At 42.4% G+C, this 17,554-nt stretch overlaps 1 protein-coding gene across 4 annotated transcripts in view; it reads left to right on the top strand.

Moving 5' to 3' along the window:
* Positions 1 to 17,554, top strand: part of LOC120893939 (putative ferric-chelate reductase 1 homolog) — a 48,690-nt gene that overhangs the window by 28,171 nt on the left and 2,965 nt on the right. For 2 of the 4 annotated variants that reach the window (XM_040296191.1, XM_040296187.1), the window contains exon 3: positions 16,763 to 17,533. In XM_040296191.1, coding sequence (XP_040152125.1) covers positions 16,783 to 17,533 — 751 coding nt within the window. In that variant the 5' untranslated portion in view covers positions 16,763 to 16,782. Of the gene's footprint in view, positions 1 to 3,639; positions 3,689 to 7,770; positions 7,883 to 16,762; positions 17,534 to 17,554 lie in introns of those variants that run through there. The other 2 variants (XM_040296189.1, XM_040296190.1) reach the window with 2 other exon arrangements.

Raw genomic sequence — 17,554 nt, 5'->3', positions numbered from 1 at the left:
TTCCTATGGCACTCGAGGAACTTAAGGCCCGACGGCTTCAACGGCTCCAGCTCGAGGCCTATCTTGTGCGACAAGTACCCACTCGAAGTTGCACCAAGCCGTCGCTGGCTACTGCGCGCTCCATTCATCTTGATTCGTTGTTGCGAGCCGGCACAAGCAAATCAAAGCATCCAAAAATCTCTTCCCATTCGAGTCAGGCCGGCAGTTGGATGTGGCTTCGAATTAAGCAGCATAAGAAGATGAGTGGATGTGGATCCCTGGAAAGCACTGATCATACTGGCCAGAGGTCACTGCTTGCGAGCAGGCGAAGAAACGGTGATGGAAATGATAGAAGATGAACTTGGGTCGCGATTTATTACGAATAAATCCATGGTCGGAGGAGCACGGGAACCGGGGCCGCCTCGAATCGGAACCTTGGAACATTGATGCCACTGGTGCCGAGGTACGCTCGGCGACGTCTGTGCGGCGCATTAGCGTGGGAAATCGTGCTTATTAATTGTGGACACTTGTGGCGTGAGTGAAGTGCGCTTTTTTTGCTGAGAGATGAATGGTGTGCTGTAAAATGGTGCTGCTCAAGAGACCGACAACCGGGTGGAGGGAGTTTTAAGTTTGGCGGCTCTTACATCACACGCTAGCCGTTTTCTCAGGCCGGGCGCTCGAACGTATCGAGCATCCTTACCATAGCAGGAGCATATCATATTCCTCCAGCGGGTGGGCATGATTTTGGAACCGAAGTCCGGTCATTAGGGAAATATGAGCCTAAGATTCGTCAAGCGTTCGGGCCTTTGGGCGCAGACCATCGAAGCGTGGCAGTAAATTAATTGTTGCATCGCGACAGCCTACGACGACACGCGGCTCGGTCCAGTTGGTGGTGCTTTACCTAATTGCTGGATTGTTGGGACAATAAATTTGAATACTGGTGTTTGTTTTTGGAGAACTTTTGTTTTTGGAACGAGATTTTAGCTTCATCTTGTTGCTGTAGGTTGGGAGCTTGTCGCTCTTGCTGGTGAATCATTGTAGACAATCAAGTGCTGCTATTGTCTGGAAGAGATTTGAGCAGTGCTTCAGATACCGGGATGATTATTTCAATTGCTTTAGGCTTAGCAGATGTAATTTAATACCAGTTTTGTTTCAATTTAGGCTTTTAATGTACTCTATCCGGAGAATCAATTTTATGAAATGTGTATAAGTTGTTATGTTTTTCGTATCTCTTCAGAAATACTCGTTTTCATTATGACAATTTGTGATAATTGTACATTACGGTATGACCGACATTATATAAATCATGAATTGTTCTCAAGTTCTTCTCATTTGTTTTGTTCATCGAAATTGTTTTGAATCCAATAATTCATCACAATGGCGAAGAAACTTTGACTACAATAGGTTTTTAAATGGAATGAAAATGAAATTTCAACAAACTTTGAACGACGTAAAATGTTAAAGGCAGAATCATGTACGTAGAAAGTATCTATGTATTTTTTTAAATCTCTTAAAATAAGTTTATCAGCGGTTACATTGACGCCTCGTTTATTCTAGAACAAATTAATTTTCAGGCCTCTAGTAACGGTATCTAAGGCAACGTCCCTTATTTAGTACTGATTTTAGGTCTACGGTATTTGGTTCTAATGTTACACTTTTGAGAATGATTAACTCGTATAGCTCTGTTAACAGCATTGTCGATCCTAGCGTTAGCGCAAATGTACTAAAACAAACTTTGCAAAGCCTTTACTGACGAATGAAATTCTTATTATCTCTTTCAATTTATTTTTGTAGTCAGCTTTTATTTATTTGCTCATGAGTTCAGTGTTTATATTAGTTAGGAATCTAGTGTAAAGGTATGGAGGCCAGCATGGCTAGATAACTTTGTTAAATAAAGAAATAAAGAAATTAAGCAATAAAGAAATAATACACCATTTATTGAGCATTAATTTATGATCTTGCATCCGTGTTAGAATAAGAAGGAAATTTAAATCTATCCATTATTGATTGTAATCTGAAATTAATGTTTATCTCCCGTTTGCATCATTAGTTTCAATTGCAATCTTATTTGCAGCTAATATTGATCGATACAGCAATTCGCACATCATTACGAACGGCTATCCAATTATCCAAGAAATTACCATACTGTGACCTAATTGTGGTTGAAAAACAGGGCTTACCAAGCAGCAAAAACATAGAACCGTCATCCTTCATTTAGTAAAAACCGCAAATACTCACATACGTACGTACATACAGCCAATCTTTCCAGCAGTGCAGGCATGCAAACGCATTTATACGGGCGGCCATAGCTGCATGGTGCCCCTTATCTGAACCGTTTTGCATACCACAGCGTGGTGAAATAAAAAAAATCCCCCGTCGATCATGTGTCGCGGCAAAAACGACCATTGCGATGTGTTAATGCCGCAGGTATTACTAGCGACCTTTTGCTTGCTCCGGCAAACTCGGCTGAACATTCCACTACCATCGCCGACCTGTTAGGGCGGTTAGTCTCACGAAACCAAGTGTCGAGCGCAAACTGTTCCAAACTGACCACCGTTTGACATGGTGGGCGGGTGGTTGCATTTTTTTGTCCTCCTGCATGTGTGTGTGTGAATTAGCGGTTGGCTTTAGTTTCTGTCCGAATGATTTTGCGTTCACGTGCGTCAAGGCAAGCACAACGCCGAGTCAAAAGTCAAAAATCGTTGACCGTGAAAAGCAGTGACACGCGAACAGAAAATAATTCTAACTTTCCTGGTACCGGGTTCCGGCGAGGTATTGCGAAAGCTGGCCGCAGTCGCGTAGCTCTCCATCCATTCAACCGATCCGAGCACACGAGCATTGGGAGGAGAGAAAAATATTAGGAAAAAAAAAATCAACAAAAAATTCCAACCAGATGTTCACGTTCGGTGAAGCAGGGCACAATCTTGGCACAGAAAATTCTCACGCCGATCACGAAGTCGACGCAAACGACACATTGTCCTAAAAGGGAGCGAAAAAAAAATCATTTTGGCGGTCAGATTGTACCAACGGTTGTGGTTCACATGTGCGGTTCCGATTTGCACACGGCTTCGGTCGCAAACGATAGAGTGACAAGCGTTCGGAGATCACTGACCAATGAAGCGAGAGCTAGTTTGTTTGTCGGTGCAATAATGTTTCATTTGGATGCACTATCATACGCACACACTTTGTGGTGCCGCTTTGTTGCAGAATTGTTCTTCTTTCCGATGAATGGTTCACAGATACAACCCATTGTGATGATAGGCGATGAGTCATGGATGATTATTGTCCGGTGCAAAGCTAAAGCTGGAGCATACGTAAACGGGTAAAACCCAAAGAAAATGATTCAGACCCTGACTGATGGTAACCATCAGTTCCTCTTGGGGAAAATACGCTCCAGCCGTTGGATGGGTCGGGCGCATGCTAGCACAGGAAACCACACCGATCAGTATGTGGGAAGATCAGTCTTCTCTGAATAGGCAGTGTCTGGAAACCAGTCTCACAATTTACACTTGAAATTCCACAAAGGTAGCGATTATTGAACTCCATTAGCAAATGGAGGAAGTTTGTGAGCAAGAATCAGTTCCTGTGCTAAAAGTTTATCTCTAATTTAAGGATGTTTGATATTTAGTTTAACGTATTTTGTTTTTGTTTTTTTTGCAGGTAATACATATACGATACTCGTTGTCATCGTTAAATTTCTAATCAAATCGTGAGTAAGACTGAACTTGAAAATGGAAAGTTAGTCTAGATATCATTCTAGGCAAAATTGTGTAAAAGTATTTTTTTCAATAACAGTAGTAGCTTGTAATAAAGTAATGCAGAACACTTTTTAAAATATATGTACACAAAAAAAAAATACAAAATGTTCCAAAGCGTAAAATTACTTCATCGAAGTAGGGGCTATCGTTAAAAAGTGCAAAAAGCTTCTTTAAAAAAAGACAAATGACATTAAAATACAATTTTTAGTAATTTTAGGTATTAAATTCAAAGATTAAACATATATTTCAACTGTTTGATTTTATTACGCAAAAGGATATATTTATTTAAAAAAAATCCCAGCGTAATGTGCAAACACTAACACGAACTAAATAGTAACTGTAAAAAAGGAACAATAGATAAAATAAAACTATAATCATAATTTTAGGAATACATTTTAACTCATTACTAAACATCGTCTCAGCTAGTACACAAAGTCTTTGACATCGTACATTGTCTCAACCTTCTTTTTGAGCCAATAGCATTAATGCTTCGTTCAACGAAAGCACAATTGCACGAGCAGCAAGATTGCAACAACCGCTGTCTCTTAATTGCGAGCAGCAGGGACTGTATTCGCAAATCATCGCTCAAGGCAGTACGAACCGCTCCATCGTACTGAGGTGCCCGCAGCAAGTTCAACGTATTGTGGCCGACTGCGAAGGTCAGGGTTGTCCGCACACAACGTTCGATTTTCAGCCCCAGCATCGACGATAGAAAAAGGATTTAGTTCAACACTAGACCCTTCATCGTTCGGCACGTTTTGACGCCTGTGGCTGGCTGTGGTGGCGAATGAAGATGCAAAGTTGGTCTCTTTGGAGCTGTGCAGTGCTCGAGAAAAATGCTTGAGCTATTCTACTGCCCCGGTCACTAACCCGGTGAAGTAACACTCGAAACTTTCCTGGCGGTGGTAAACCACCTACTGTCGCAAAGTATTGTACCACAATGTTCGCCAGCGTTGTAATTTGGGGTACGCAGATGAAGTGCGGGACGACGAGGGTTGTGCAACCGAGCTAGACCATCGGCTAACTGAAATACTAGCCAAAGACCCACCGTGTCGTGAATAAGTGGCGGTGGATGATAATCAGAAAATCGTGGAGCGTTCATACACATTATAACAAAAAAAAAAACTCATTCACAAAATGAATGATATTGTCCTAGCATTGTAACGAGTAAGACGAGCTTTCTTCACACCCACCGACCAACCGCGGAAGCCAGCAGTTAGTACGAGTAATGTGCTGTTAAATTTCGTTTTATGCTAGATTAATTGCATTAATAATGAAAATGTTCATCAATCATTCACGGCTTAACAGTCCGGGGCTATGGTTTTCCGTTATTATATCAGGCCTACGTTATGTGCATTTTTTTTCGCATCCCCCTAGCTGCTTTGTTTCTGAGCCTCGGGATGATGGTGATGATGCTGATGCTGATGATGGGATTGTGGTAAACTTCAACCGTGTCACTTTCCGCTGCGAACTCAATGCGGTGGATGCTGTGTGGGTGGTGCTTCCTGCACGGCGGGACACACAAGGGTAGCATATTTCGTCCAGGGGGCATGCTCCGGTGAGCTGATCGCCGGCACGCTGGTGTTCACGGTGCTTCATTACGATAAATGGTTTTTAACGACGGTGAGAATGTGCGAAAATCGATAAAGTGCACCGACGGCGATTGTACCGCAGATTGAATTTTAAACAGCACGACGGCTAGTGTACAGCGTTCTCGGAAACTCTCAAACAGCACGGATCGTGTGAAGATGAGGCGATGGAGTGGAATAATTTGTTGTGTGGGTAATTATTGTAAGTGTGTGCTAGAATTCAATGTTTTTAATAAAAAAAAGTTCGTTATGTTTCGATATGTTCAAAGCACTTTGTTTCAGGAATACTTCAATACAGCATAATTGTTTATGCAGATGTAATATTGTAATGCTTAGAGTTTATTGCAATTTCATCTGAAATGTTCACTAAATTCCCTTGAAACACTTCAAAAGCTGACGTAATAAGAAAGAAGAAGAAGAATTCTTCAAGTATTAAAAATAACCATCCACCAGCACCACCTTTTTTTAAAGTAATTTTGGAATTATCATACCGATGAAAATTTTTTCAGTCCAGAATGTTAAGATAAATTGGTTCACACCTTTTAAGCACATTACTTTAAAATGTTGATGGTATATTTTTCCAATTATAATGGAATATTCCTAACAACAGGTGCGAAATAAGAATAGCACCATCGCGTAAAACAGTTTTCTTGTAATTCTTTTTTCGGGATTTCGTTTAGATTATGATTTAGTTTCGGTTAGTAAACATCAGAAAAGAAGTGGTACTCAAAAATCTGCAAAATCGATATCAGTTTTTTCATTAGGCTAAAAGTATTGGACTGATCACAGCTTCTAGCGTACGAAAATAAAGATTGATGCTAACTTTTATATGGAAGTACTAAAAACTACTGCATCTGAGCCAAAAATCCGAGCAAAGACAAGGTTTAAACGACAGATAAGAGAAGATTCAATAAAACACGTGTATTAGTTAACAAAAGCTTATCAAAATCGTGTATGATGGCCATTTCCATGGTTAAATATAGTGGATTATCACATTCTGCAACACATTAAGACATGTAATTTCATAATAATCGACGTAAACGACTCTTGATGGGGCTTAAGTCGTGCGAATTTAAAAAAAAATCCATCAAGAAAAGTTAAAAAATGATCTCTTTCTGGGCGAAATTAAGCCAAACTTGATGATCAACATGTGTGGCAACTCCAGTGATACGATAAACGTAAACATCAAGTTATAAGTTGAGTCAGAGCTCTTACAGTACATTCGCCATTATGCTTTTATTATTTGGGAAGATTTGTCATCAAATTGTTTTTATTGGAATGGATGTTAATGCATAAAGTGTTCGAAAATAAACCAAAATAAATGAAATTATCTAGATGAAACAGTATGACACACAAATTGGCCTAGATCATGGATTGTATTACTTAAGGCTGGATTTTTGCCAAACATATTGCAGTCGTCATGTGGTCAGCATGCTATCTAGCTTTGATACTAGATGACAAATCATAAAGCTACACTTGTTTTTTTTTAATATGAAAATAGATAAAAGCACATAGCTGATGTATGTTAAAACCCTTTATTTGTGAACATTTGGAACAAAGCGAATGTCGCTCGCTATAGTTTATATTTGTGTCGGTTGGTTAGCGATTAATTAAAGTTATTTGAAACAATTACATGTACTTTCATTCCAAGAACGATCATTATGTATTTTAAGTATATGTCTGAAATGCTACGATCAAAAATTTATCAAAACTCCAGTTGATGCTATTTTTATTTCACACTTGTTTTTAGCAATAATCGTGCATAATTGAAAAATGTGCCGTCAATATAATAAAGTAATGTTAAGCTATACAGCAAATCCGTTATTCCTGATATTTAAAAAAAGTAATATGCTATTTTAATTTCGCGCAGTGTAGAACCAAAAGAGGAGGGTAAATTAGTCATATAAAATTCCAAAGAAAAGGAAATTTGTAAAACATTCTTGGTTTCCTTAATCATAGACATAGTCTTGCCTCAACTTTATGAACATATCAAACCACCCATAAACTTGTTACAAAAGATTTGATTTAACGCTGTACCTAACTAGAAAGGAACGGAACAAAAACACACACATACACATTAGAAGTAGAGCACAGCTCAGAACGGTGTAAGGGCACTTGTTGCGGCCGGTTGCTATTAATTTCGCTTTCAGCTTGCAGCCTAATTAGCTCCTCGCATGGTGACTGTTTTAAGCGCAGCACCATGTGTATTGTGCTGTCGCGACACCATGACGACTGCGGCACCGACAGACCGAGGACGGGCGCAGGTCGAGGAAGTGCTGCCGCCGATGCCCGAAGATCGAGGTCGGTGTCCGGTGCCTGGTGCTTGACCGTTGCGGGCAGCGTGTATGCCTTGCCCGAGCCGGTTGAAAGGGAAGGGAGACATCTCGCGAAGGTCTAAGACGCGGGTCTCTCGCACTTTGCAGTTGTCCACCGGCACCGGTTTCAGTCGCTTGCAAGAGCTGTACGAAGCAACAACGGCAGGGCATTCGATTCGATTGTTGCTTGGGACGTTGACGTTGTGCTCTATTCGGTGGTTTGCCTTTACGCGTATCCGTGGTAAGTGGTAGGGCGATGCCGAGAACGCTAGACCTTGTGAAGGGTAAAAATGGCAGTGTGACAGTCCGTGATAGTGATCGCTGTAGGAACCGGCCTCGGAGGTTTTGCGGGAAAGGAAGTTCTCGAATGTGCGGGGGTTGTGTCGCTGTCAGTGGTGTGATCATTATCACTCGCCTCTGTTGGTGACTAATGATCGAGGGTTCGCTTGAGTGATCTGCGAACGTCAACGTGCCCTGTACTTGGTGACACACGTAAGGGAATCATAAGTGGAACCTGTAAACCACCATAGGCTCAGTTACGTTTGTGTGGGCTGTTGTGATTAAAGCGTGATTTGGAAATGGAGTCGTGTTGCTTACTTTGTAAATTTTGTGTAGGCAGTTTCGTTACAATGGTTTCCTTAAGATTCTCCAGCTGCAAAGCGTTGATGGTGGCCGTGCTCGAAAAGTGTTTTCGATGAAGGCGTGATAGGGAGAGGTCGTGCCAAGGGGTTGAATCACCCCGTACGTGACGTTGGCGGTTTGGATTCTGCGAAAAGGGTTCTAAATTTGTTGCCCGATTGTATCAATGTACCCGTGGTTTGTTTAGCAAGTATGCGTGCTCAAAAGTGCCGGAGTGTTTGTGTAAAAGCGCGCGCGCTCGTGTGAACATAAAACATTCCAGCGCGTGATTCATACATGGAGTGAAAAAAGCAATTTTCCATCGTGCGGAAAACGGAGCTGCTGCGGAGTGTCGATAAAGCCGCGTACTTAAGAATGCCGAGCCGCTGGTGAAGAGGAATTCCGTTCACTTTCAACTCGCCTGCCGGGGAGTAGCGCAGCTTGACACAACCAGTAGCATTTCAGCTTAGTTCTTACAGGGCGCCGTACGGTAGGAAGTAGCAAGTGGCTGGAAAGCGAAGATACTTCATAATGAATATTTAAGCTTGCCAATTAATATTCGCATCGGCTACCGCAGCACCTTTGCAGCGAAGCACCCGAATCAATCAGGTCGAGTCGAAGCGTATCGAGCCGCGAAAACAATTTCGGGAAAACAGTAATAATAATCCGTTACGTTTACTGTTCTTTCGCGGCGTTCCACCGCTAGGAGGTGGTTAGCATTCGAACACTCGATAAATCCTTCCGACTGGATGGGGATTTGTTTGAGTTCTCTTGTGCCCCTCTCTCTCTCTCTCTCCTGAAACGTCCCGGCAGGTGGAGGAGCGTTTGACGGCGAGATGGCACTTGGCCGCGCTGCCACTTGTTGTTCAATCGCAATTTGGCAGACGCTGGATGGAGCAGATGGTGGAATGCGCACCACGCATGTAACTGCAACAGTGCGCCAACACCAGCTGAAATGGTTTACCGGTTGTTTTTTTTACGATTTTTGTTCGATTTGTTTTTCGTTTGATGCGATGAGAGGGTTTTTTCGTTTTGCTTTCATATCATGCTGAAACAATCGATTGGTGTGCAAATTTGGTGCTTGTGTAATTTTTGCGTTAATTGAGAAAACCGTTTTCACTTTGGAAGAGGCGGCAAACGTAGCTACATAATATTGAAAATAATGATGCAAATTAGTTCATGGCATTGTGCAAAAGCATATATTTGCAGAAGATAATGAATGGGGAACATTTACAAAGAGACGAAGAGAGATGTAATGTTTTTCGCAAATAGCAAAACAATGCAGGAGACAATTGTTGGCATTATTGTTGGTAACATTTTCAACTTAAACCTATTAGAAATATGGAATCCTAAAAACATACATCTACACGGTTAGTGGCAAGGGCTCAACAAAGATTCAATAAGACAAAATTTGTCTAGGAACAGTTATACAGGTCAGCCGGTCTGTAAAACGACAATTGAAAACTAATCGATGCGTATCGGAAAGGTGCACCCATAATGCCAACGCAATGTCACCGGCATAAATCTTTCCCCTCCCCCCTCACGAACGACGCTGACGCTGGCGTAGATGCGTAGCGTAGTGGGCGGTAGTAATGGAATTAATTCCATTTTCAAACCGGAAGTGCACTTCGCTTACGCTCACCATCCGTTCGATGTCCTTCGGTTGCTGAACGGCACCAGCTTACAGCGTGTACTTTGTGTGTCGTGCTGGGAAGATAAGACCGGAAGCAACCCAGCAGTGTTTAATATTTGCTCTGTCCATCAATCATGCCAACAGGTGCGCTGGTGGTGGGTGTGTGACTGTGTTTGGTGTGGTGCATTTTCCACCTACCTTGGCCGTACCTTTACAAAGCTTACGCGTTTGCACACATTTATAATCGAGCGATTGGTGCACGTTTGTCATCGGCACATCATAGCCAGCGCTTTCCTGTTTCTGCTATTTGGGTGTATAATATGCATAACACCTCCCAAACAACAAAAAAAAAAACCACTCGCGATCATCAGGGTACGGTAAATTTGGTGGTAAATTTGGCAAAGAACAAACTAAGCCCCGTTTCGTTAGCGGTAAAACCCGTTCCGATGTATGATTTTGCACTCCCACATGTGTGTGTTGGTGCTGTGGGTCCGAACATGGGGGAGGGGGGGAGGAGGAGGAGTAGGCGAGCAGAATCACCGAAACATAAACATAACCGTACGCAATGACATAAACATGGTGCGGTTTTCGCTCAGCGGAATGGGGTTACACCCATGGAGAGAGTAAAGCACGACTAATACAATGCGATGATAACAAAATGGGAATAAAGAAAGCAACAAAAAAGCGTGCACACACACACATACACACGCGCTCATACCTGCTACTATGCTATGGTTGAAAATACATCCTTCAGGGCCGGTGTACACTAAACTGAACCAACAATCAACGGTTGGCACGTTTGTTTGTTAATTTGTTCAACACCCTCATTAACCTTTTCCAGTGGGCTCGTGGCTACCACCAGCAGATATTTACCTTTTGTGCGAGACGCTGTTTGGCAAGGTGGAAGTAAGGTGGGCGTTTAGGCACACAAGGTAGAGACGGAAAAGAATAAGAAAGACAAGAAGTGAGGGAATAGAAGCACCTAAACATAGAACACAGGCTAAGCGTGGCTGTGGAAGAAACTTTCCGGGTGCGTTTTTGTTTTTTTTTACGTGTTTCACTGTGCGGTGTGTCATCGAGATAATCGTTTATTTGAGGTATGAACAATTGTCTTATTCTACGCTTCGATGAGTTGGGAAAATAACGTACGAATGTATTGTTTATCAGCCAAATAAGCTAATCATCATGGGTGGAAAACCAAATGGGTACGTTTGTAATGTGTGTGCGTTACCATTTATGTTATTTTGTTTAGTAGTTCAGTGAACAAAATGTGTTACAGCAGCGTACTCCCCCATTTTTAGGATCACGGACCACGGGAATTATATATATTTTGTAGACTTAGTCTAAAGCTTTTCGATAAAACATATTTTAAAATATTTTTCTAGACATGCCTTTTGAAAATTTAATCTTTTCAAAAATTGCACGATATGTATTGAAATAAGCTTTTCTTTTAAAAATTAATTCTATCTTCTGTCACAAGTGCTGTTACAAGACCACTGTGCTACAGGAAAGCATTTGAAATTTATCATAATTATTGTTAACGTCAACGATAGTTCAAACATTCTTGGTGGTTAATTGAAATTGCTCATGAATTGCAAATATAGGGATGTTTCACGATATTAGTTATCTTTTACATGTGGAGTTTGACAGTTGGAGGCTGAAATCATGTCTACACTCCGTACAAAACCACACCCAAAACTAGCCTGCGATTTTCATCCTAGATTATTTCAGCCTCAAAGCTAGAATTAGATTCGAGCACCTGCTCGAAAAAAAGTCAAAACAAGGTTGTGTTTTAATTTATCTGAAGGTTCAATAAAGAGAACAGGTGGGGGAATCTAAAATCAAAGTGTATGTAGCCTGTATTTATAACCAAATTTGAACGTTACTTTCAGACATGACGGGTGAAAACTTTTGCTCAAACAGGCTTTCTGGTGGCCTGACGACTACACAAAAACAATCTTAAAATCTTCATGTAGAAGCAGAAGCGATAAAAATAAGTCTTCTAAATTCATACACCTTGGGATAAGCCCATCTGTGTACTATACTCACTTTGATAGCTGCTCGAAAACTGCAATAGAATGCAAACAGCTGATAGGGTGAAATTTCAGCCTACGATCTTAAAAGAAAAAAGGGCCCATAATACGAAATAATTCTCTTGATACATTCATAAAACACCTTGTAGTTTAAGTGTTAATCTTGCCAAGGAAACTTAAATAATCATAGGTGAGGGAGAGTAAACAATGAAATCCTTATTTAATATCACATCTGCACACATACGGGTTAAAAGACGTTTGGAAAAACTCACAAAATCATAAAAGCCTAACACCTTGCTCAGCTGCCTACTGGCCTTGATTGCTATACACTTTAAATGAATTGAACTACGCTTCAAATCCACTTCAAAACGTATGCCATTGTTCAGTGCTATCGAACACGCTTCAAACCAAACGCTCATTTCGTCGTTTTTGATACGCTTGGGGGTTTTAGTTCCCAAAAAACAAAATGTACTCAGCCTCGGTCAGGTTGTTCCATATTAGAAGGTTTCGTCGCCTTGCGAAGCATTCCGGTGTCATAAATCGTGCACAATACAACTTGTCGCTCAGTTTTTGCTAATGAAACGCCGCAGAGCCATAAAATTCAATCGTGGTGGAATTTTTGTAGCTATGCTCGAGCTCCGGCTACAAACAAGAAACCCCCTTCGGTGACTTGGCGCGATACGAATTTGAAAGGCCATCAACCATTAAAAACCTCTATCAATGTCGCTGCATCTAAGTCGTGTCGAAAAGAAAAAAACAGTCCGTCCATATTTGCACGCGCGACACTGTTATATCCGCGTTCCGGTTTCTTGCGCACGGAACTGAACTGTTCGCGAAGGGGTTATGAATAATTAGCTAAAGAAAGAAGCCGGATCGGGACAGTGTTAACGTTTCGCAAAAAAGAAGGTTTTTTGGCATTGGTATTGGACCTACGACTGTTAGGACGTTTTTAGAGCGACGCGGTCATCGACATGTCGACATGAAATGGTTTAAAAACAAGGAAAAAGACGTTTTAAGTTGAATCACGATATCTACTATTTTCTACTATTCTACTACTAAGATTTATACTATTCTACTACTAAGAGGATACTAATTTTAATCGTTCATCGAATCTTATTTGGGTTAATCTGTTTTGTGAGGGTACTTATCCTAATAAATAAAACATTTTTTTAATGAATTCATCAGCATAAAAAAATGCAGTCATTCCCGATGTTCCTAGCCTTAATTTGATCCTTCCATTGCATAAACACCCCAAACACAATCAAAAGCTCGTGCAACAGCATCGCGGGCGATAGAATATGAATTTATGCATACGACATGGTATCACTAGTAGCCAAACTTTTCCGAACGCGCCGTTGCTTCCGGGCCAGGAAACCGGGCACGAACGTGACACGTGTTCCGGTGTGGATTATTGGGCGCAGCGGGAACCGGTGGAGAGGGAAGGGGCAAACAAACCACCGTCTAAATGGTGCTTGAGCGCGATTTGTGAGCAGATTTGTGAGGCCACAGATGCGTGGAATGCGTTTAAGTGGAATGATTGGAATCAGTGTTCTATACGTGAGTAAATTTTAGCAAATGCTTCAATGAATGTAGGTCTAGTATCACGTTTCCTGGTCTGCACTTCCTGGCAGTGGGACTTGAACGAAACCGTACCGTAACGAGTTGTGGAAGAGCACTTCTTCGGCCTCCCCGGTTTGTCTGGGAATGCAAGTATAAGCCTGACATGGTTTTAGTGAGCCATTTTACCGCTGTCGATTCAGTTCACCGTTTTGCGATAAACTGTTTCATGAACTATTCTGAGCAGTGTTACCTTTGGCTGATGTTTCTGTACGTGAAACAGGTCGTGAAACGGGCATATGGTTTCATAATTCTGACGATGATGATGACGATGTGCAATTGGGGCAATATAAAACAGAATTTTAAAATGCATCACTGGAACTTTAGTTATTCAATATATTGAGCCAGATGTATTACTTTCACGCGTTGGGACTTTTTTAGAATACTGCCAATCTTACTGAATCTAGCTGCGGATTTCATATGCAAAATATGACTTTGAACAACAAAAAAAAGCCTTCACCATTTGCTTGGTAATAATAATTATAAACATTGTGACATTGTTAAATGTAAACATTGATCAAATAGATTGTTTTAAAATAAAAAAAAACTATAACCTTTTTAAATGCTTCAGGTTTATTTTTAATGAACTTGCTCATATTTTGAAGAAATCGTTCCCATACATTCACATTAACTATTAATAAAAATCCAAAAATTCTATTGCTCTTGGGAATGAAAAAACGTTATAAACTGCCTGAAGAAGACCACCAAATTGGTATCCATTTATGTAGATATCTCATAAAAAAACTACATTAAGCTGATGGCATAGACACTTTTGTATTTTCTCATGACATTTACTTATCAAATCTCCATCTGCTGCATGTACAGTAAACCATACCATGGTGTTCAATAAATAATCACGTTGCTTTTTATCGCGTCGAACCAACCGAAAAGTTCAACGACCGACGGTCGACATGACACGGCACTGTCCACACATCGGTCCGAGCCCATGTTTCGTCAATAGACAACATGCGAGATGCACACGCCAGCTTGCATGCATGGGCGAGAGTGCAAACGCAGCCTGCAGTCCGGTAATTGCATGGTCCGATTGGATTGCTGAAGAAAACATCTCCTCCCCTACGCTTCTAAGCCCACCCACCCGCTACCATTCTGCACGTGTTGTGTGTGTATGCGGTGGCAGCAGGAGAATGAAACCCACTAGCTCGGGGTCAGCGTTACACATTGATTGAAAGAGTGCACCGAACGCACAGCAACCACCTCCCTGAGGGAGGTCAATGTCTTGCGCTGCAGTTGGGCTAAGTTGATGAGCTTTTTCATGTATTCCTCCATTCTACCTGTTTGCGGGAAACCCGGCTGCACGCGGGTTTGTACTGGGAAACTCCACTCGACCAGCACGCCTTACCTTAACAAAAGCGACCGGTCTACTTATTCCCTAGATATCATCAGCCTAGTCGGTTGGTGCGACATGCAACGATAGGTGGAACCATGTTTCTGTGGTGATCAAATATAATAGAAATAAAATCGATTGAGCAATACGGCAAAAAACGATAAATTTAAAGAACTTTATTTTTTTATTCCAAACAGCTACCTCTGTCTCATCGATATGACTTATCGATTGACTTATCGTCACAAAAGAGAAAAAGTGTGCGGAAAATATTCTGCGAGCAAAAAAAAAAAACAAGTTATAAAACAAGCACAAACACACAACAAACTGAGCCCAATGGGAGATTTATTCCAAAATCCTTGCCCTCAATTACCACTTCCGGTCAAGCATACCGGGGTTGAGTGTGGGGTGTTTTCTTTTGCCCTTTATTATAGCAACACACCTTTTTTCCCACTGCCAGTCTACTCCCTATCGAAAGGAGAAGTGTTTTGATCGTTTTCATTCTGCATGGCTCACCTTTTACCGTGATGATGACGGTGGGCCGGCGAGAGGGAGCGGATAGATTTTCAACCAAGAGTGTCCGACAAATGCTTGGCTTAGTTCGTATCGCACTGGGGTGGAAAATTCATTGTTGGCTGTGTTGAATAAGGAAACGAGAAGCAGGTATAGTATGATCGAAGCAAAGAAAGCATTCGTTCCGAAGCTTTTGGCAGTCCCTGGCTACCGTTTTGGTCCGAACCTGTGCAAAGGCTCCTTGAAGGAGCCGCTTTGTTATGCTTTATTGCGAAGGCATGTGAGTGTGTGTGTGTGCTTGTGTGTTGGTGTTCTTTGTCGAGGGAACGCTCCCGTTGTGGCGGGGTACCGGGTGTACCTGACCATTAAATTACGCTCCCAAGTAGGGCATGATGTAGTGCTTTCGATATCACGAGCTGGCCCTTGCACAAATTCTGGCATTATTGAGACGTCCTGCGAAGGATGGTAGCAAAATGTATACTACATAGTGGAAAATATTTTTTTCTTCAAAGAAAAAGAATAAAGACTCGAGAAAAACAACCGGTACAGATGCATGGAAACATGGAAAAAATTGTGCGAAAAAAAACTGCGCCAAATTGTCCGCTCGAGTGCAAAAGGACGGTAGAAAAACATAGAAGCAAACTCAGAACAGCAACAAAAAACTGTTTTGCTGCTCCCGCCCTGCCTCCTACCAAAAAAAAAAGCTCATCCCATAAGTGTTGATTGTTTTGTTCTCGCACTTTCCTACACGCTGTTGGTTGCGCCAGTGTGGGTGTGTGTGCGTGTTTGTAGCTTTGTTTGTTTGTTTCACCGGATTGCTTTGATTTATGGGATCAATTTGATGGGCTTGGCAAGATACGGTAGCAGCTTCATGCTGTGCTAGTCTTTTTTTTGTCTAAACCGTGCAGCTCAACATTTTCTTTTTGTTACTTTAACCCCCAAGCACACTAATATGCCTGCGTGCGTAAGTACAGCGTTAAGGGAGGTAAGGATATTTTTTGTTGGTTGCTTGGCCAGACAGTATATCAGCACAAATCGGCTGGAAGGCTCAAGTCTTGAGGGAATTGAGAGCTTTCGAGCTTTCTAGTTATGGAGGCATAGATAGAGAGAAAGAGAGGAGAGGTGTTTGCTGAAGCTTTAGTAAAACGATGGGAGTGGTTCGCATTGGAATCACTTACGAATTAAGCTATGATAAATGTGTCAATAATGATTCGATTTATTGGATTCATCTTTTTTATTTGTTCAAAGCTTACCATTTGCTGTGCCATTATGTAATAGTGTGAGAGTCTCATCAATGCTTGTCATTTGTCTTTCGTCATTCTAATGAGCTGCTTCAATGTGCGTTTTTTCTTCCACTCCACCTAGGATAAGGAATTTCCTTCACCATGCTACCTCTACTTTGCTTGGCACTCGTGCTGAGCACGCTAGTGCCATCGTACGGATTGCCGAACGGTGCGCCAACGTCGGTCTGCGACAATATGCTGCCGTTCCACGGTGGAGGCATCCCACCGCTCACCACCAAGACGCCGTTCCTGATCACGCCCCAAACGTCGGTGGTCGGTAGCGGGCAGATGCTCAAGATCGATATCGAATCCTTCCCCGCCAACATTGTGTTCAAGGGCTACATGATACAGGCCCGTGCTGCCGACCCGCCGAACAACATTGTCGGCCGGTTTGTCGACTCGGATGCGAGCGCGATCAAGCTGATCGACTGTCAGGCCGGAGGAGATACGGCCACACACACCAACACCAGCCCGAAGCAGGAGCTGACGCTTGAGTGGACCGCTCCGGACAACTTCGTTGGCGATGTGATCTTCAACGCTACGATCGCGCAGGACTACGACAAGTTCTGGGTTGGCATTCCGTCGGAGCGGGTGCGCGTGGTCGCTAGCTCGACGACGGTGGCGCCCGGTACGGCACCGACCAAGCGCCCGACCACGACGACAACAGTGCCACCTTACCGGCCGGCACAAACAGAAGCGCCGGTAGCGGCCGACCCGATCTACGAGGAGTGCGGACAGAGCAAGGGATGCTTCGGATTTCCGGAGGGATGCGTCGATAGCAAGAACTGCCGGGCGGTGGTCACGATCGCGGTGCTGGGAGCGCGTTACGTATTTGAAATGAAGGCAGGATACAGTGAGTACCGTGAGCGGGATA

This window comes from Anopheles arabiensis, chromosome 2 (genome assembly GCF_016920715.1).
Source record: "Anopheles arabiensis isolate DONGOLA chromosome 2, AaraD3, whole genome shotgun sequence".
NCBI classification, from domain to species: domain Eukaryota; kingdom Metazoa; phylum Arthropoda; class Insecta; order Diptera; family Culicidae; genus Anopheles; species Anopheles arabiensis.
This window is presented reverse-complemented; position numbering and strand designations above follow the sequence as displayed.